The sequence below is a fragment of the Paroedura picta genome, chromosome 13 (assembly GCF_049243985.1).
Source record: "Paroedura picta isolate Pp20150507F chromosome 13, Ppicta_v3.0, whole genome shotgun sequence".
NCBI lineage: Eukaryota > Metazoa > Chordata > Lepidosauria > Squamata > Gekkonidae > Paroedura > Paroedura picta.
This window is the reverse complement of record NC_135381.1, coordinates 3,413,599-3,433,978: the sequence shown is the minus strand read 5'-3', so window position 1 is coordinate 3,433,978 and position 20,380 is coordinate 3,413,599. Positions and strand designations below refer to the sequence as shown.

Here is a 20,380-nt window from a genome sequence, read left to right as displayed (position 1 = left end):
GGACTCTCAATCCTTTTCCCAGCCTCACTTTCCTCCTCCACCATGCAGCTTATCAATGCCGTATGCTCCAATCAATGGAAGGACACAGCATGGGGAGGAACAGGAACAAGCGAAGGAAGGCAGGGAGGGAGGGAGGAAGGGAAGGAGTTTAGGAGAGGGCAAGATTTAAGACTGACTGTCCCAGCCCAATAGATGAGGCCCTGCTTATTACTAGTATGCAATATGAATGTTCCACTGTTTGGCATACAGTCAAGACAGAAGCCCGGGAAGTATCTAATCACCAGCCACTTACTCTCTGAAGCTTGTAAATATCATAAATCTGCCTCAGGCCTTTCATCTCCTTCTGGATTTTCATGAGATCAGGATACATGGTGATTGGAAGGTCAAACAGCTTTTCAGCGTTCGCCAACTCCTGGCGATTCTTCTCATGTTTCTCCAGTTCTTTTTCAAAAACCACCATCAGCTCCACTCCTGCAGACGGCAGTAAAGAACACTCAAACACTCATCGTCAAGAGAGCAATGAGGAAGGACCATCAAAGCCAAGGCTAGGGTCTATGGAGCCCCATTCCCCATAAGAGAAACCTTTAATGGAGCTGCAACTGGCTAAGAACAGCTGGAGACCAAAAGGCAAGCTTACTATGAGCGTCCTTGCAGTATATACAGAGGAAGAGCTGGGTTTTTGTGCCCCACTTTTTACTACTTGAAGGAGTCTCAAAGTGGCTTCTAATCACCTCCCCTTTCTCTCCCCACAACAGACACCCTGTGGGGTTGAGAGAGATCTGAGAGAACTGCTCAGTGAGTACAGGATGGTGACTGCTGCTCTTAACAACCACACCACGTTAGCTCCAAATTTCATATGCATCCTCAGAGGACAGAGTTTAAAAAGAGACACGGTTTCTAACTTAGGGTTCCCAGCCCCCCAGATATTTATTTATTTAGAGTTGGATTTCTATGACTGCCCCTCTCAACACAGCCTTCTATGGGACAGTTTACAACAAATCGATGAAACAATTCAATACAACCAATGAAAACAGTAAAAACTGTAAAAGTTTTAAAACTTTGAGTCCTTAAAAAATCCATCTGCTCACCGGGGCTACCAAGTATAATAATCAGTCCGTCTGCTTGCAATCTGTCCCGAATGGGAGAAGGGTGCGAAGGAGGGCCCTTATGGGTGTGAATATTGCCACTGATCCCCACACTATACTGATTGCTCGTTTGCTTAATTCTTTCTCATTTATTTAAACATTTTTCCACTCCCAGAGAAAATAGCTGCTTTGAAAGGTGGGCTGTATGGAATCATACCCCACCAAGGTCCCTGCCCTCCCGTAAATCAGCCCTCAAGTCTCTGGGATTTTCCAAACCCGATGTCAGCAACCCTCTCCTAACCCCGCTTGGGAAACCCTTTCCAACATTCCTTCAAAGCCTGCAATGAAATAAGCCCCCCGGGTACATCATCTTACCTCTGTCCAGATTCTCACCAACAGAACCCGGCCCTTCAGTAATAAACCTGTGGTAGAAATCCGCAATCTCCTTGCTGTAGTTTGCAATTTGCTCCCTTGTAATCTAAAGGGAATAGGCTCCACATTAGCTGGGCATTTCATTCTCCGATGTGCATTAAAGTAAAAAAACCCAGGAGGAGTTGTCGTCGTGAGCCAGCTGCAATTCGGCAGCGCTTAACGGTTAAAGGAGAGATGCTGATACCTCCGTAAATGTTTTCTTGATGCCACCAAGGCTATGGTCAACAGTGGACGCTTCCGTGAAAAGGTTCTCCCATTTTTGCTTGATGTTGTTCACCATCTCCCGTTCTTCTTCTGTTGTCTACGGTTAAATCATGAGAACCGTTCGTAAGATGGTGTGCCTGCGTCTAACAACCATCTGACTTCTTTTTTTTAAAAATGTCATGGGAGGCGGGGATTCAGAGGCGAGGACTGAAGAAAACGCAGAGAAGCTTCCCTTATGGGTGGAAAATTAATGGTGGGAGGACACGGACAGGAAAAAATAGTGTAGGGAGAGGTTAAGCATCCTCTTCCACTTCTCCCCTCAACTTATAGACCCTGCTCACACATGCACCCAGCTTGATGTAGTGAGAGCCAGCTTGGTGTAGTGGTTAAGAGCGGCGGCTTCTGATCTGGGAAGCCAGGTTTGATTCCCTGCTCCTCCACATGCAGCCAGCCTTAGGCCAGTCTCAGTTCTCTCAGAGCTCTCTCAGGCCACCTCCCTCACAGAGTGCCTGTTGTGGGGAGAGGAAGGGAAGGCGATTGTAAGCCATTTTGAGAATTGTTTCGGGCAGTGAGAAGCAGGGTACAAAAAACAACTCTTCTAATCTGGAGAGCCAGGTTGGATTCCCCACTCCTCCTCCGCATGCAGCCTGCTGGGTGACCTTGGGACATCTCCAGTTCTCTCAGAGCTCTCTCAGCCCCACCTCCCTCACACTGTGTCTGTTGTGAAGAGAGAAAGGGAAAGGAGTTTGTCAGCCACCCGGAGGCACCTTAGAGCATAGAAAAGCAGGGCATAAAACCTACTTTTCTTCGTCATTATCTTGAGCAGATATCTGGAGAAGATATTTATTTGATTCAGCCATATCCCACTGCCCTCCCCAGTGGGGACCCAAAGCAGTTCACGTCGTTCTCCTTGCCTCCATTTTACCCTCACGGCAACCCTGTGAGGCAGGTTGGGCTGACTGAAGGTGACTGGCGCAAGTTCACCCAATGAACTCCATGGCATGAGTGGGAATTTGAACTCGGGCCTCCCACTAGACCAACACTCTTAATCACCTATGCCAGACTGCTTATGGACGTTCCAAACAAACGAACAGAAAGAAACCTCTGGGAAGTTCTGTCCTACATTATGAACATTATAACCACCACCTCCACCAGCCCCCGACTCAAGAAATTTCACTTACCGGAATGTTGTACGTCGTGAGGGTACGGTAGCGCTCTTGAATGTCCAAGTATTTGAGCTCCACTTCTAGAGACATCTGTTTAATCTCTGCAATGGTGCCCAGGACAAATTTGAGGTCCTCCAGTGTGCTGGGAGAAGTCCTGAGGTTCTGTGTCAATCGCTAGAAAGAAGCATTCGTTTTTGGTTAGCCAGTCATTTGTTTGAGACTAAAGCAGTGCTAGAACTTCAGAACTGCTGAAGCAAATTAAATTGTCAGCCAAATGAACAAATCAGGGTTCTTTTGCCCACCCACCAATGAATCACACTGAGAGAAAAACCTTTTTATATTGTTTACTGTAGAAGAAATATAGACACCGGGGAGTTCCCAAATCTGTGCAAAGAACAACAGGATTACACAGTGTCAAATACACTTTCCTTGGAGGCGGGAAGAGCCAATAGCCTGTGGTCTCTACTAGGGGTGTGAGCTTCAGCTCAGTTTGGCCACCTCGGCAATCACCGAAACCCAAAGTGGCACATAGGAGGCCCAAGTCAATTCTAAACCCATCTTCATCAAATTAATGCTTTCAGAAAAAGATCCCATTAAATTTGCCAGGGTAGCTGATGCCCCTGGAAGCATGTTCCAAAGAAATAATTTATGTTTGTTCATGCGGGAACATAGTCTTGTTGAACCCAATTTTGTTTCCTTGGATTGTGATTGTGTATGCCAATAAAGGTTGTCTGAGTCGGAGTCTATGTGTGCAGTCAATCAAATCTCCAGGGGCCAATCAGAAGCCATGCTGGGCAAAAGCCCCACCTGCCCCCTCCCACTTGGTACAAAACCCTTGGTGGGCACCAGGAAGGGGGTCAGCAGGCACCACACTAGGAGCCCTCGGGCTAGGGTTACAGACATCTGAAACAAACATGGGATCTTAGAGGTGATACGGACTGATGGAAGGGACCAGCAGAGCCCGCACAAGTTCCCTGCCCCACAGCATCACCCCCTACCTCGATTTCCTCCTGGAGACCGTAGAGCGCCTCCTTGGCCGACTCGTTGAGCAGCCTGCCGAGGGACATCATCCAGCTTCTGGCATTCTCCTGCACGGTGCAGGCCAGCGGCCCGAGCAGCAGCCGGAGGCACTGCTCGTCCTTGACCAGCGGCTGCTGCATCACCTCCTGGCCAATCTTCAAGTAGAACTGCAGCTTGTCGTCGAAGATGACGCAGGCCGGCTTCTTGGCGGCGAACTTCTCCATGACGATGGCCTTGTCGAGCTTCCAGAGTGGGCGGTACCTCTTCCAGCGGTTGAGATGCATGCTGAGGGAGCCCAGCAGCTTGTGCATGTTCTGGGTGATGAGGACGGCCTGCTCGAGGATCTGAGCATTCTGGGAGATGTCGTTGAAGAAGCTCACGATGATCAGCTCGTCGTCCTCTGTGTGCTGCGGCGGGCAGTCGATGCAGGTGCCGTGCATCCAGCGGACAAATTGCTACGGGGCGGGAGAAAGGGCGTCAGGAAGCAGGGTTTGGGCCTGGGGGGGAACAGGAGACTGGGAGAGGGGGAGGACTGGAATCCTCACCTTAGTAACTTCCACGCAATCTCGGATGCTGAAGACGCACAACTTTTCAATTTCACCCGCATTCGGCTGCAGGATGATTTCGGGAGCGGACAGAATGGTTTCGGCTTGAAACAGGGGGGTACTCCCCAACACCGCCGCACTGAAAGACTGCAGATTTCTACAGGAAGGAAACAGGCCATTCAACTGACTTCCTGGGAGCAAAAAAACAGAGTTCTTTCTTTCATTTATTTAAGCACTGCTTACCCTGCTTAGCTCCCTAATAGGGTTCCAAAGCAAAACAGAAACCACAAAAAATGCAAGTATAACAAATAAGCAAATGAGAAAGAAGAAACGGCGATAAAAAGGACCCCGGGAAAACGGTGCGGAAGCAGACTTACTTGAGGACTAAGTTGGTCAAGCTCTGATAAACTTTATTTTCCCAGTAGGCGTAATAATGAGCCAGCCTCGTGGATCTGCCCGTGTTGGTGTTCATGATGAGCCCCTCCATTTTGGTGAGCAGGGGGCCAATGGCAATGTACTTGCGCACCATGTACTCCACATCCCTGGCTCTCTCATGCTTGACGTACTCAAAGTACTCCTTCACCCCTGTCAAGGTGGGCGGTCAGATAAAGACATTGGTCACATTCAAAATGAGAACACTTTGCAACAAAAGCAAGCATTTTGCATTTCTTTACTTATTAAAGCATTCATATCCTACCTTGCCTTGCGGTTCAAGGCGGTTTAGAAGAGAGAAGAGCTGGCTTTTTGGAACCCTGCTTTTTACTACCCAAAGGTGTCTTAAAGCAGCTGACAACCGCCTTCTCTTGCTCTCTGCACAACTGACATCCTGCAAGGTAGGTGGGGCTGAGCGAGCACTAAGAGAACTGCTCTGCAATAACTGCTCAGCTCTGTCAGCCCCACCTCCTCACAGGGTGTCTGTTGTGGGGAGAGGAAGGCATGACGATTGTCAGCCACTCTGAGATTTGTTTGGGCAGTGAAAAGCAGGGCATAAAAACCAACTCTTCTTCTATTACCCCCCAAAGAAAAAGACACAACAGAAAAGAACTGGCTAAAAAAATAAAGATTGCCTGGCCTAAAAACACAAATTGGTCTATGCCAGTTTAGTCTTTGAGCAGGGATTTGGCTGGGATTTTCACAGCAGCCAATGCAAACAAAGAGATCGCATGGATCATATACAGATCTACTTCCACTAGAAGAAGAAGAATTTTCCCCATCGCCGAATCCAGGTCAAGGCTAACCAAGGCTGCCACGTGAAATTTAGATCATGGTAGAGACAACAAAACAAGGCCGACCCTCCAGACCTAAGGCTCTAGAGAGACAGAAGCTCTGGGTGATGGGTTTTGGGCTGTAACCCGACCCATGCCTTGACCCTCTGCCTGCCTCAGCATTCAGCCCAGCCTCTGACCATGCTCCTGACTGCTGTTTGCCCCGATCTTGGACTGCATCTCTTGACTTTGGACTGGAACACCGTAGTGCCATGCCCATCCTGCTAAGCAGCATACCTGGCTGGTATTTGGAAGGGAGGCCGCAAAGAAGAAATATCAGGGTTGTGATGTGAAGACAGGCAAGGGCAAACCACCTCTGAACATCTCTCTCCTTCACAACCCCACAGAGTCGCCAGAAGTCACCTGTGACTTCCCAGCAATAAAATAAATACATTTCTAATAAATCAAATATATTTACATTTGATTGATGGGGTTCAGGGGGAAAAAACGACCAGATATACCTGGAAGTGTATCCTCCCCAGTGGAAGGCGGGCTCTTGAACAGATTGGTTGATTCTATTAACAAAAGCTTATTGGACATGTCTTCGGCATTCTTGTGAATCTGATGAATGAGCGATTCGAATTTCCCAATGGCTTGAGTACATCGGACAATGTAGTCGCCGATACCTGGGAGAAACAAAGGAGCAAGGGTTAATATTTCTTCTGCACCTCAATTTGTTCACTGGTTAGGTGAACTGGTTTCCACACTGTCTCCTAAATGCCTCTCTCAGGTCAAATCTATAAATCCAGATGTCCATGACTACAATTCCTCTGAGCCCCTGCCATGCGTCTTTTGATGCTTTGCCCCCTCTAGTGGTCAGTTCAAAATTACACTGCTGTATGCCCAGTATGAAAATCTATGGAGAAAGCAGAAGTGCTTTCTCTTCTCTTTTCTTAAAAAAATCTTCAGCACTGTGACAGTACCCGCTCACCCAAATTCCTTCAGCAGCAGTGAAACACTGCTTCTTTGCCAATCCAGATCTCCTCTACTTCACAGTGTCATTTTAACATTGCGCCTTCTTTCTTCCACCGAATATAAGCTTTTTAGTGGACAGAATGGTACGGATTCAGGGGTGCAGTCTAGCTAATGCAGTATTATTTCAGGGACAAGAAAACAGTTGATAAACAGGGTGTGTAATACTGGGAACAGGAGAAGCGTGCATCTAGGAAATGCACAAAGATATGAGCTAGGAAACTGGAAAGAAACGTCACACAAATTATGGCCTAGAGCAGAATTAACACACACCCTCTTTCACGGGACAGAATAACAAAAAAGGATGATGTGCCATACTCTTACCTAATGAGTTCCAGTTGAGCCTCTTGTAGCCAGATCTGAAAACTCGCCAAAGATCTTGTATTTGTTCGTCCAGAAGTTGGGACTCTGCTTCATTCAGTGTGAGTATTAATTTGTGATAGTGATCCAGCATCTGCTTTATGCCATCAGTATATCTAAGGTGGAGGGGCACAACGAAACCACTAAGAGCTACCCAGCAACTGATTCAAGGTGTCTCACTTCATCAGCCACCTGCATTCGGCAGTACAAAAAAGCTGGAGTGTCATAACCCCTATACAGAGGTGGGTCCAGTTGAAGTCTGCCTCACAAATATTGTAGGACCTCTGGCCAGGTTGAGGTCCAACCTGAAGAGCACCCAAGAGGCCCGCCAGAAGAAGAGGCCAACTTCTGGCTCTGTCCTAACAGTCAAGCACGGAATGGAATGCACAGTTCTGTCACTTCTCCCAACTGATCTCCAATTCACTACTGGTTTCTGGCAGAGTGTCTATCTGAAGGCAGGGATGTCAGTCAGCAATGCTGCAAAGCAGTGATCTGCCACTTGGCTCGAGGGAGTACACAGCCTGGACCTACATGGTGGCCAAAACTCAGGTGCCAACAGGATGTCCACCAGTGTGGCCAGAACTCCGGAAGCCCTCCCCCTGTTGTCCCGCAAGCACCAAGAAGACAAAGCATCACTACTCCAGACATAAGAACACAAGAGAAGCCATGTTGGATCAGGCCAATGGCCCATCCAGTCCAACATTCTATGTCACGCAGTGGCCAAAACCCAGGAGCCATCAGGTCCACCAGCGGGGCCAGATCTTCAAAAGCCCTCCTCCTGTTGCCTCCCAATCACCAAGAAGACAGAACATCACTGCCCCAGACAGAGTGTCCCATCTACATCTTATGACTAATAGCCACTCATGAACCTCGGCTCTTTGAGATCTGCCAAAACCTGCTGGGCGTTGATCGTAGCTCAGTATCCCCAGGGTCTTGTTCCCCACTGTTTGAAGCCACAGCTTGGCTGGCCTAATGGGCTCTCACTCCCGCCTCCCCTCCCTGGGACCGGCACGGCAGCCCAGGTATAGCGCAACCATGCCAGAAAGAAGCATGGCATGTCCACAGCTTCCTGTGGAAGGTTCACCTGAGGAATTTGTCCTCCTGCAGTGCCACGTTCCTTGCTATCTCTGGAATTGGGAACCCCAGCTGTTCCATGTATTTTGTTTCATTGATGATCTCTCGAAGCTTGGGAGAAAAGTTGACTGTGAAACGTGAATTTTTCTCTCCCATATCATCAGAACGCAGGGTCTACGCCCACGACGGAAAGGAGGGGAGAGCATGTCAAATGACAAAAAGAGGGGGAAAGGATGTCATCAAAGGGAGCAGGGTTCCATGAAACTTAAAACTTTTCTTCTGCCTGTGTGTATCCAGGGACAGGCAGAGGTCTGGGATGGCTTCGGTTTTATAATTACCAGGCTGAGACCCTCTGGGTTACTCTGAATAATAGCTCCAGACGCATGAACTTTAGCAAGAAGAGTTTTCTTCAGCAAGATAGGGAGGCTCTCTTCTGTTGTTTCTCTCCACTGGTCATACTTCAGATCCTCATATTCTTTCATCTTCTTGGCCACCTCAAGGTATCTCTGTTTCACCTGAAATAAAATTAATTCAAGCTGGAAACACCATTTCTAAAAGAGCATTTTCTGATTGGCCACGGTACATTTGATTAGTGGTGCAGATTGTTTAAAAAAAACCCACAGCATCCGCCAAGACAGCACAAGGGTGTTCGCCGTGCGACTGTAGGAAAGGCATGGCGGACATTTTGTGGCCAGCTCCCCCTCCTGCAGCAGCCATTTTGGGGCTGCACCCACCATGCTGTGTCATAATTCCACTGGTGCCTGCTGGCTCAAAAACTGGGGGGGGGGGGGGGCTCTGCCTTGCATTTCCATTGCATTACATTGTTCTGTGCTCTCAGTATATTCTTCTTCAAATGCAAGGAAAGGAGTCAGCATCTCCCCATTCTAAAACAACATTATTCCAGATCCTCCAAAGTCCATGAATTTTTTTTTTTTACTGCCATTCCCTATGTGAATTAATGGAAAATTGTCCCCAGGTCTCCCCACGCCCCTGGAACTCTCAGTTATCGATATGCCAAAGCCAGTTATGAAGAAACAATGGGACTCAAAGCTACCTCCTTTCCACGTTCGCTAGCCAGCAGCTCCTCGACTTCCTGGAATCGCACAATGGTGTGCTTGATACGGAAGAAAAGGGATCGTGCCCAGTAAATTGCTCCGGCTACTGGAGGGTGGTTCTTGCACAGGGGAGGGCTGACGAGGTTGCTGACGAAGATGGTGTTGACCTGCTCAAGCTGCAAACAAAAGCCAAAAAAAAAGAACGTTCAACTGTATCATCTAACTAGAAAGATTACTTCCAGAAACAATATTAGGTCCATAGCACTAGGCCCTACAGACTTCACAATGCTGAGTGTTGAAATGTTCATAAAACGGCCCACGTGTCATACTCTAATCATACAAAAGGCCAGGGTTATACAGTCAGTTTAAACACCAATAAGGATGCAAGTTAGGAAGAAAAGAAAGAAACCGCCATGATGTGTGGGATTCCAGCCGGGCTATTTCTCCTGCAGGTTGTTCTGCTGTTGTAAGCTGACAGCCTTTCTGAAGGCTTGATGAGAACCAGCTTGGTGTTGTGGTTAAGAGCGGCAACCTCTAATCTGGAGAGCTGGGTTCGATTCCCCCCCTCCACATGCAGCCAGCTGGGTGACCTTGGGCTAGCCACAGTCCTGTTAGAGCTGTTCTCACAGAGCAGTTCTGTCAGGGCTCTCTCAGCCCCACCTACCTCATAGGGTGTCTGTTGTGGGGAAAAGAAGGGAAGATGATTGCAAGCCGCTTTGAGACTCCTTCAGGTGGTGAAAAGCGGCATATAAGAACCAACTCTTCTTCTTTTCCAGATTTTGAGCTGTTTTTTTGGTTTTGTTTTGCAAAGAATTCTCCCCCCAGCACTTGTCTCACGGTTACTGTGATGGTGGATTTGTAACTCAGCTCTCTTGCACAGGACCTACTGGACGGTGTCTGTGAGGCCCAGTACAACCAGACCCAGCACCCACCGTAGTCTTGTTTGATTTCTAACTTTCAGATATGTCTTAACAAGAAATGGGAGCAGACGGTTAAGCCTTTTGAAGCATGATCCGCTTCCCTGCGAGCACAGAGTAATGGGAAGGTAACGACAAAAGCAGGTCAACTCTACCACAAGTAGCAGCCCTGGCACAACCACAGGAAAGGGAGCCACAACGAATAAGGCGGGAGGATGTCTAAGAAGGGGCCACCGGACCAGGAGCGCAGGGGGAAACTGGAACATGGGTTCCTCTTTTCCTGAAATGTCTAAGGGGGCCTGGGAAATACCTCTTTGCAATACTGCGCCAGAATGTCGTTGAATTTCATCATCATCTGCTTGTTGATGGCGTCTCGGGAGCGGATGTGCTTGAAGTTCAGGATCATGTCAAAAGCGGCTTCCGCAGAGCGAAGAGACTTAAAGGATTCATCAATGAAGTTCTTGGCTTCTTTTTCTATGTCCTGGGGATTAAGTTCAGCAAGGGGGAGGGGGGGACAGAGGGTCATTATTAAGGGAAACTCCTTTTCATGAATCAGGAGCACGGGAAGGCTATTTTAAGGCATAACCGCTCCCCCGGAACACTGTAGCAAATCTGTCTTTTTACAACCCGGGTGAAGATTGTAGGCAAAGCTTCATGTACAAAAGTTTAAGCAGGAAGGAAGAGTCGTGAGTCTAATGAGAACCTATAGAAGTACAAATGAATCCCCTGCTGCTTACGAACATCAGAAGAGCCCTCCTGGATCGCACCAGTGGTCCATCTAGCCCAGCATGCTGGTTCAAAGAGTGACCAACCAGTTGCCCCGGAGGGTCAACCAACAGCATGGTGGCTGACACCTTCCCCTGTTGATGTCTCTCAAGCACTGGTAATTCAGAGGTTTGCTGCCTCTGAAGGTGGCGGGAAGCTCTCGATGGAGTTAGCCTTACCAGAACTTCTGCTTTAAAGCTTTCCATGACAAGCCTCCACTGAGTCGAGCATCTCATGTTGAACGGTTCGAAAATCAGAATCTCCATAGGGCTGACCAGGCCGTCGACCCTCCGCAAGACTTCATCGATGCGCTTTGGGTCCCCGGTGACGGCTTTCAGCTCAGGGCCGAAGATGTTGTAAAACTCCTGAATCACCTGGCGGGCCCAGAAAAACAACATTCATTCGCATATCAGCAGATGCTACTTTTGCTGGTTTTTAACTTCTGCTTTGTTTTTGACAGACAGACCAAGCAGGAATCCCAGAGATAGATACAGAAGGCAGCCAAGATGTCCAGCAAGTCTAAGATTGAGGAAAAGGCACCTTGCTCCTTTTAAACTTTCCCTTGAAGTTAGTTGGTTTGCCCCTTGAAACACAGGGACACTGGTGGGAAAGATCCAAAATCAAGTAGCACCCGAAAGACTTTCGGACTCCTGAAAGTTCTTCCCCAATCCAAATGTTGCTAGTCTTGATAGCGTTCCTGGACAATTGCTCTTTCCTACCACCGCAGGCAGACCAGTGGCCCTGGGGCACAGGCGCAGACTGTAACCTCTCAGATGGAAGCCTGGCAGGACTTATATGCCACTTATCTTTGATGCTTCATTTGAGTGGCATTTTCCAAAATCAGTGTCAATCTGAATGAAATAAACCTCCCCCACACACAAACACACAAATTCACACTAATGAAATTAAAACACAGCCTCCGGCTGCCTTAGAATATGAGAGGGTGCCCATCAGTTTGTTTGCAACATGTACTGACTGGCTTTCAACTTAATGGAACCCAAGGCGGTTCAGAATGTCAATCACAAGACATGTACGGAGCTCCTCTGGTGCTACAGACCAGCAGGGGAAGAGCCCTTGCTCGTACCAAGCTCTGCAACAAGGGAACTGCAGCACACAACACGACCCCTTGGTGCCATAAATCTCTAGAAACTAGGCAGTCCTCTGTATGGGGTCACCTGTAACACATCGTAGAGGTCCTGGCAGATGGAGGCCATATAGTCTGTCTTCTCAAACAGCCGCTTCCGGTCGAATTCCCACCGCGAATCCCTTCCCGACGCTTCAATTTTGGCACGGATGTCAAAATAAGATGCCTTCCAAATTTCCAGGGTCCGTTTGGCATCTAGCATTTTGGCTTTTGCCATATGCCTGTCTTCTCTTGGTGTCCATTGAAGAGCACAGAGACACATTTATTCACAATCAAAAAAAGAAAGAAAAAGACAGATCCCATGCTAAAAACAAAATGAACAACAAAAAACAACGTATTTGGGGCCAAAGGTGGGTATTACATCATAGGACCTTAGAACAAGGCACCTACGATTTACTTATATTTATTTACTGAAAATAAGCCCTGATATTACTCAAGAAGAAGAGTTGGTTCTTATATGCCACTTTTCTCAACCTGAAGGAGTCTCAAAGTGGCTTACAATCACCTTCCCTTTCCTCTCCCCACAACAGACAGTACGTGTGTTTGAGGCTGGCCCCCACACTATGCAGATATACACAGAGGCAGATATACCTTTGCAGGGGGCCCAAGTGGTCGGAGTGCTGTGCCACAACCACCACTGCAAAGCCCCGCCTGTATCCTGACTTCAACAGGGAAAGGCCGCCCACCTGAACAAGGTCCGCAGGTCCACAGCTTTGCAAACCCTGGCTGAAATCTCCCAGGCGATCCGTTCCATGAGAGGGACCATCCGCTCGTCCTTGTTGTAGTGCCGCGAGATGATCCACACCATCCTCAAGGCGTTCATCAGCGAAGGGATCGTGTCGAGGACAATCTGGAAGCCGGTGCCGTGTGCCAAGTTCTGTGGAGGAGATGGCAAAGGCAGCAAAGGAAGGCAAGTAGGCAGAAGCAGGAGGTTTGTGTAACTCTTCTGTCAGGGGCAGGGATGCTCTGGATTCTTGGTGCTTGGGGAGGGCAAGAATGGGAGTTCTGTTCCCACTGGTGGGCCTCCTGATGGCACCTGGGTTTTGGCCACTGCGTGACACAAAGTGCTGAACTGAGTGGTCAACTGGCCTCATCCAACATAGCTTCTCTGAAGAGGGGAGGGAACAACCCAGGAGGGAGCAGCAGCTGAGGCAGAGTTCCAGGACACTTCCTGGTTGGGTGAAAGGATGGAGTGGAGGAGCTAGCCCGGGGCAGGGATGTGCAGCAGGCCAGGGAAGTGGAAGTACATCTGCTCAGCCCACATGGGAGAAAAGAGGAAGCGTGGAAAGGAGGAGGAATGCAGGAAGTGAATTGCCAAGATAGAAGGGATGGCAACCCTATTCCCTCATCTCCTGAGCTGTTTCGCTACGGTGGGTGATACACAATAATGGATTAAATGTCATAGAGATGCCTGCCTAGTGCAATATGAATATCCACAAAGGCGGCAACTGTTTCTCCTGGGTCTTTCTAAGGCTTTTGAGCTAGGCCCGCCTGGTGCTTCCAATTCCTCAATTGTACAAGTGGCTAAAATACCCTGAACCTGGTGGGTGCTTAGCTGTCTGCCTGATTACTGAAGTTGCCCCCGTTAGGAGCCTCCTTACGACATTTTCCTGTCTCTTCCCAATTTATCGCAGGGCTGAGCTGCACAAGGAATATGCAACGGCTCCAGGCAACAGAGATCGCCTTCCCTGGAGAAAAATGGCCCCTGTGGAAGGTGGGCTTGAAGACCTTCTGCTGCGCCCTTTCTCTCTCCACACCCCGCCCTCCTCAGACTCCACCCCCAAAATCTTCAATTGTTTCACGACTCCAAGATGGCAACTCTCTGCAGCAGTCATTGTGTGGCTGCTCCAATCACAGTGTGTCACAATTCCAAAGCATCCCGCAGTCTCAGAAAGGCTGGGGAGCCCAGAGAGAGCCGGTGTGGTGTAGTGGCTAAGAGCGCCAGCCTCTAATCTGGAAAACTGGGTTTGATTCCTCAGGCCTTCTACTCCACACAACGCCTGCTGGGTGACCTTGGGCCAGTCCCAGTTCCCGCAGAGCTCTCTCAGCCTCACCTATCTGACAGCGTGTGGGCAGAGGAAGGGAAGGGGATTGTAAGCCGCTATGAGACTCCTTTGGGCAATGAAAAACTGGGTGTAAAAACCTAGCTCCTCTCCTTCTAGAACGCAACAAAACATACCTTTAAATGTCGCTGGAGGGTCGAGAGAAACCTCACGTTGTCGTTCGCCTCCACGTGGTGCTTGCTGAGCTCGTTGAGCACAATCTGCAAGTTTTCGACAATCCCGGTGTTAGCGACATCAAGCACCTGCAAGACCTTCTTGACGATGGGCAGTTTGATTTGCTCGGTCAGGGCGCTCAGGGTAGCGTTCCTCTCGCGCCACAGGTCAATCTCCGCCAACGGCCCGTTCCCCTGCAAGGGACAAGGAGCGGCGTGAAACACCCTCGGAAGGAAGGACGACACCCCTGTCCAGAGGCCGGGCTCGGTTGGCGCTCCACTCTCTTTCTACCAGCCTGCAAACCGAGCCACTCTTGCACATGGCACTCTGGATCAGCCTTTCCCAGACTTTTTACCATTCAGAAACCCCTCCAGGCTATAAGAATCCCCAGAACTGATATCAGCAGGCCACACCTCCCTGCCATGCCCCTAGAAGTCACATGTCACCGAGATGCTCCCAACGGATGTGACATTTCACGCCCTCTAGTGGTTGATTCAATATTACAAAGCTTTAAGTCTGACATATCTGCCTGGAGTTTTGGACTCTGTATTCCCATTTTCATCATTTGTGTATTCTTCTTGCTTTGAGTCCCGTCCCGCCCCCCCATCTCCCGTTCCCCAGTTATGCATGTATTTCACTCCCTCAAATGGTCAATTTGAAATTACATCACTTTATATCCAGCATAAAAGGTAAAGGTACAGGTATCCCCTGTGCAAGCACCAAGTCATCTCTGACCCTTGGGGTGACGCCCTCCAGTGTTTTCATGGCAGACTCAAAGGGTGGCCTTGCCAATGCCTTCCCCAGTCATTACTGAACAAAGTCTCCAGAGGTCTCTTCTTCTCCTCAAGGAAGATCACAGCAGACTAGGGTTGTGCGATTCGGCTGCCGAAGCGGCCGTTCCGTCTGGGCGCAGCCAGCGCCGCGCCGCGGGGGGGGAGGGCGGTGCCGGCAGCGGCGTGACAGCGGGCGCAACCACGCAGGCGCGCGCCTGCGTGGTTGCGCCCGCTGTCACGCCACTGCTGGCACCGCCCTCCCCCCCCCCGCGGCGCGGCGCTGGCTGCGCCCGGACGGAATGGCTGCTTCGGCAGCCGAATCGCACAACCCTACAGCAGACTCAGTCCTGGCTGGATTTGCCCTACCTGGGGAAGGCAGAGAGCCAAGCACTACAACTAATGCTAGCGGCATTACCTGGGGGGCCTTTCTCTGCAGTTCCTCGTCTGCCGAGGATATGAGGACAAGCCAGCTGGTTGCCAAATGCTCCAGGATTTCAACCACTTCCCGATCAGCAGCCAGGTCATTCACATCGCCGTCAAGGAGCAAGGCTGGCATTTCTAGCTTTATCTCCCCTGTCGGAAGAAAACAGGATTTCCTTTGTGATTTTGCCATAGGTTTTACCGACAGAAACGCCGGGGGAAATGGCCCAGGGCATGAAATCCGTCGACTTGCCTTCAATCTGCTGTATGGTTCTCTGGATGTGGCTGAGGAATTTCTGCATGTTCATTAGAAACTCATTCCTTAGGATTTGGAAGCTTTCCAGTTCGACTGGCCTCTCCTTCTTCCTCGCAACAAGGACAGAGTCTTCACCGTGTTCCTTGTCCATTTCCGGGTAAGAAACAGACTCTGCATCATATTGGTTATAGGACATGGCAGGCAAATAAACCTGAAAGACAAAATGGCCTTTTGCCCCTTCCGGTTCAACTATGACTGTGAAAAGCACCCAACATTTTCAATACAATCTTGCAGCTGGGCAGCTTCTGAAAGCAGAATTTCACTCAAGTGTTTTTAAAAAGTGGCAGTCTTTGACATCATATGGAGAAGGAGAAGGAGAAGGAGAAGGAGAAGGAGAAGGAGAAGGAGAAGGAGAAGGAGAAGGAGAAGGAGAAGGAGAAGGAGAAGGAGAAGGAGAAGGAGAAGGAGAAGGAGAAGGAGAAGGAGAAGGAGAAGGAGAAGGAGAAGGAGAAGGAGAAGAGGCGGGGCAACCCGTCCTGGCTCCAGCCTGCATGGGTTGCCTGGCCTTTCTTGCTCCTATGTAGGACAGCATTTGTCCTGGAACACCTCTCGTCCGCCCCAGACTAGTGCTCCCGCTGGAGAGCCAAAGAAACCCATTGTGAGATATGATTTAAAAAAACAACACAACTCTCACCTGCGAGAAGACCTGCTTGAGCATCATCAGGGTGCGGCCATTCAGGATGCCGTATTCCAGCACTTCCGGCAGGATATCGTTCGCTTCCATCAAGTCGTTCGGTTCGGTAACAGTTTCTAAAGGGTAGCAGTTTGAATCTTGAGCTGCCCTAACTGACAATCGTGTGGGGCTGGTTTCAAGGACTAGTGGAAATCTGTGGGCCTGTCTTGAAAAATCTCTCCCCAACAAACCACACACACCCCCCCCCCGAGCTTTACAGGGGAAATATTCCATCATAAATCCCTGTGCGAAATACCTGAGGTGTCCCTGATGAAGTACACCATCTCATTCTCCATGAATTCTTCTGGGATTTCATCCAAAGCCACGTGATAATACAGGTTATAAACTTCCTGCTTGATTATTTGCTGAAACGGACAGGAACAGAATTCACAGCCGCCGGAAGAAAAAGGAGCTGGCTTTCTGCTCTGGTGCCAGCAAGGGAGCACGCAGCCGCCTGGGAGAGCCTCAGGAAGATGCGTCCAGTTTTGGCAATCATCTCTTACCCACAACAGATGCCTACCCCCAGCACTCAGCTATCCTGGTACCTTGCCAGTCCGCATCACTGGTGAACACCCAAGTGAGATTAATGAGGCCTGCCCCGCCCACCAGACCCAAACTGCAGGGTGCGTCAGATCTTCCCCGTTGATGGGAGTGAGAATCAAGGTATAAACGTAATAATACTTTTCCTATTGTCTTCGGCTTCTGCTAGCTTTATGGCCTTTCCAATCAGCCTTGCCTGCTCACAATATGAGCACAGTGACACGTCTCAGCTTTAGGTTCACTTCTAGGGAGAATGAAGGCTCAATTTGATCTACAACCTACTGATTTGTCTTGACTATCTCCAGTGGAGGCCCTTCAGCCAACGGTGACCTGTCCCTCAGTCCAACGGTGACCCTGTCTCCCCCCCCAAAACACTGACAGTGACAAAGGAACCTCTCTTGTGCTGGGGAAAGCACCGCCTTTAGTTGGCCAGATGTGCCGAATCTCACTCACTGCCTGTGCATAAGCCAACTTACTTTGTACATCCGAACCGGAGAGATCCCCATGGCCAGGTCTATGTCACTCAAGCCTGGTCCAATGGAGGCCACTGAAGACTGACGTTTTCCCAAAGTCTCAGGCAGAGATGCTTTGCTTTTCCGGTCTTTCTCTGACAACAGAACATCAGAGTAAGGACTCAATAGCAGCAGTGGGACCAACAGACTCCCTTTCTTGGCCAGGACAGTATTTTAAAATGCCATGGCTTCTCAGAGGAGCCAATGGTGAGCCACCACGGAAAGTCTCTCATGGCACCTTCTAATGCCGCAGATTTTAAAACTCGGCTCGCCTCACCATCTCTGGACCGAGGTGCGAGCAAAAGCAAAGAGGATGCTGAAAGCAGGGGAATTTCAAATGAAACGGAGAAACCTGCCCCGATCCCTAAGTGCTTAAAGAGGCAGGCACAAACTCGTCCGTTTGTCTTCACAAAACACACCTGTAACAGAGCTATCTCACGCAACTACGCAGCACTGCCCTTAAGAGCACAGATAAAGCGTGAATTCATATGAAATTCCCACATTATGTATTTCCTTCGGGAAACCCCAATGTAATACTGTCACTTCCTGCAGCAATAGTAATATGCTGTCTGTAGGCTCAAGGTAACCTTGTAAGATTGTCTTTGGGGACCAGCTTGGTTCGTTTAGCACCAGTCTGTGCCAACCACTTGGTTCTTGGGATTCTTCCTTGGCCATCTGGAGTAGCAGCAATTAACAGAGGGATCTGTACTGTCCCCCAAGGGGCTTGCGTGCATCACAACAGCTCCTGAACCTCAAAACAATAAGACCAACTTGCCATCTGTAGGACCCTTCTAATAACTTCCATATGTGGATCTCAAGCTATTACACTTCATGCGTTTACTTATTTATATTCAACTGCTCACCCCCAGCTGGGCCTCAAAGTAACATACAACACTGATTTCCTCCTCCCCCATTTTCACACAACCAGCACCCTGTGAAGTAAGCCATGCTGACAAGACCCAGATCACACACTGAGATTCCATGGTTGAAGTGGGGATCCAGTCCCGAGTCTTCTGAAATCCCACTGCAACATTCTACTTGCTACGCCATGCCAGCTGTCGTACTTACTTGAATCTGTCATGGAGAGGGAAGAGGTTGCCCCGAGGTGCTCCTCTTCCTCTTCACCTTCCTCAAACGGTACCTCTGTTGTGAGAAGATACAGAAGGCAATATCAGACCTGAGCTTCACTGCAGGCCCAGTGAAGAAGCACGCATTCCCAATCAACACAAGACGTAAGAAATCAGCGGAGGAGCATCTCAGACAATTTTAAAAAATTAAGAACAATAAAGACACGCAAATCCCTTTCTTAAGAAATGGCTTTCTTTTGTAACACACAAAAACTTCACTCGCCTCGATATATTCCTGAAACGTCCTTTCAAACATCTTTGGCACCTCTTTTTCTTTCCCTTGGGCTGCTTCCATGTGAAGAGTCTGCTCCAAACCACAGCTGGGTTTGTTGTCAGAGTACACTGCAATCATCAATTCCCACAGCTTTCTCTATTTTGTTATAATCCTCACCAAACCTGTTTGGGCAAGACCTTTTCCAAAAGATCACAGCCAAAGCATCTTTGTATGCCCATTTTTGCAAGTGCCACTCACGTTGGCACCGTTTCCATCCTATGTCTTCCATTTCTACCCTCTGCACATCAATCATGCTTGATGGGCTGAATGTGGTAGATGAAGCATTAATGCTTCATCCTGGTTGTTTCTTTTTGTTACCATTACTCAAAATGTTTTGCTAACATCATTTAAATTATTTATTTAAACTTGGATATTTCAATTCTAATTCCGACCCCCCCTCCGGGAGACCCACATCGCTGATCCCATTGTTTTAATGGGGTTTTATTTATACATGCTCACAGATGCTCTTCCCCTTGCTCCCCATATCCCAAGGCAGGTGTCAGAGCCAGGGTTGGGAAATCCCTGGGGACGTTAGGGGTGGGATTAGGGGCAAAGAGGGGCTTCAGTGGGGTGCAGTCCCCTCTCCCGAGCACCCCTCTTCTCCAGGGGAACGGCTCTCTGCCGCCTAGAGATGAGCCGTCCTTCCAGGGGTCTCCAGGTCCCGTCTGGAGGTTGGCACCCTTAGCAGAGCCAGTGCTACAGTGACGGGGATTAACTCTGCCCATGCTCAGCCGCCTCTCTCGCGCGCGCGCGACTAGAGCGCTCTGCGCACGCTCAGAGGCGTCCCCCCCCTCCGCGAGTGGGGCACTCTGCACATGCCCCGCGGCCCGCCGGCGAGAGCCGAGCCGACGCACCGATCTCGACCTCGACCTCATCGAGGCGCTGCTCCTGGCGGACGAGGAGGACGGCGGCGGTCCCCTCGTCGGCGCCGGCGCGGCGGTTGAGGAAGTGCAGGATGGTGTCGGCCTCCTCGCCGTCGTTGCGGCTCAGCAGCTCCTCGAAGGGCGCCGCCTCCGCCACGTTCAGCGCCCGCCGCAGCCGCTCGCCCAGCCACTGCACCCGCACGTCGTCCATCGCCTCAGGCCCAGGCCCAGGCCCAGGCCCAACCGACGCCCCGCCGTCGCCATGGCGACGCCGCCCCGCGCGCCCCGGGGAAAGCACGCGGCCGGCGGGGGGGGGGGGGCGGAGCCAGGGCAGCGCCCTCAGGGCCCTCGCCGCCTCAGCCGGCCTACCTCGCAGGGCGCCTGTCGTGGGGAGAGGGAGGGGAGGCAGGTGGGAGCCGCTTTGAGGGACACGAGGCTGCCCTCGGCCTTCATCTACCTCAGCCCCACCTACCTCACAGGGTAGCTGTTGTGGGGAGAGGAAGGGAAGGTGAATAGGGAGAGGCTTTGACACCTGCTGGGGGACCTTAGGCTCGTCAGTTCTCTCGGAGCCCCTCCCCACTCCTCCACATGCAGCCAGGTGGGGGACCGTGGGTTAGTCCTAGTCTTGGTAGAGCTGATCTCACAGAGTTCTCTTAGAGCTC

At 50.1% G+C, this 20,380-nt stretch overlaps 1 protein-coding gene across 1 annotated transcript in view; it reads right to left on the bottom strand.

The window, feature by feature from the left end:
* Positions 1 to 20,001, bottom strand: part of DNAH10 (dynein axonemal heavy chain 10) — a 61,052-nt gene extending 41,051 nt beyond the window's left edge. Inside the window, exons 1-24 of the mRNA XM_077308616.1 lie at positions 19,710 to 20,001; positions 18,523 to 18,597; positions 17,419 to 17,549; positions 16,659 to 16,767; positions 16,364 to 16,479; positions 15,667 to 15,880; positions 15,409 to 15,566; positions 14,184 to 14,414; positions 12,691 to 12,881; positions 12,036 to 12,234; positions 11,040 to 11,234; positions 10,406 to 10,576; positions 9,178 to 9,354; positions 8,462 to 8,638; positions 8,134 to 8,297; positions 7,014 to 7,165; positions 6,179 to 6,343; positions 4,830 to 5,037; positions 4,453 to 4,609; positions 3,886 to 4,362; positions 2,903 to 3,061; positions 1,702 to 1,818; positions 1,461 to 1,563; positions 293 to 471 (exon numbers count right to left, since the gene is read on the bottom strand). Of these exons, the coding sequence (XP_077164731.1) occupies positions 293 to 471; positions 1,461 to 1,563; positions 1,702 to 1,818; positions 2,903 to 3,061; positions 3,886 to 4,362; positions 4,453 to 4,609; positions 4,830 to 5,037; positions 6,179 to 6,343; positions 7,014 to 7,165; positions 8,134 to 8,297; positions 8,462 to 8,638; positions 9,178 to 9,354; positions 10,406 to 10,576; positions 11,040 to 11,234; positions 12,036 to 12,234; positions 12,691 to 12,881; positions 14,184 to 14,414; positions 15,409 to 15,566; positions 15,667 to 15,880; positions 16,364 to 16,479; positions 16,659 to 16,767; positions 17,419 to 17,549; positions 18,523 to 18,597; positions 19,710 to 19,929 (4,245 nt within the window). The 5' untranslated portion in view covers positions 19,930 to 20,001. The remainder of the gene's footprint in view (positions 1 to 292; positions 472 to 1,460; positions 1,564 to 1,701; positions 1,819 to 2,902; positions 3,062 to 3,885; positions 4,363 to 4,452; positions 4,610 to 4,829; positions 5,038 to 6,178; positions 6,344 to 7,013; positions 7,166 to 8,133; positions 8,298 to 8,461; positions 8,639 to 9,177; positions 9,355 to 10,405; positions 10,577 to 11,039; positions 11,235 to 12,035; positions 12,235 to 12,690; positions 12,882 to 14,183; positions 14,415 to 15,408; positions 15,567 to 15,666; positions 15,881 to 16,363; positions 16,480 to 16,658; positions 16,768 to 17,418; positions 17,550 to 18,522; positions 18,598 to 19,709) is intronic.
* Between the last annotated feature and the right edge of the window lie 379 nt (positions 20,002 to 20,380).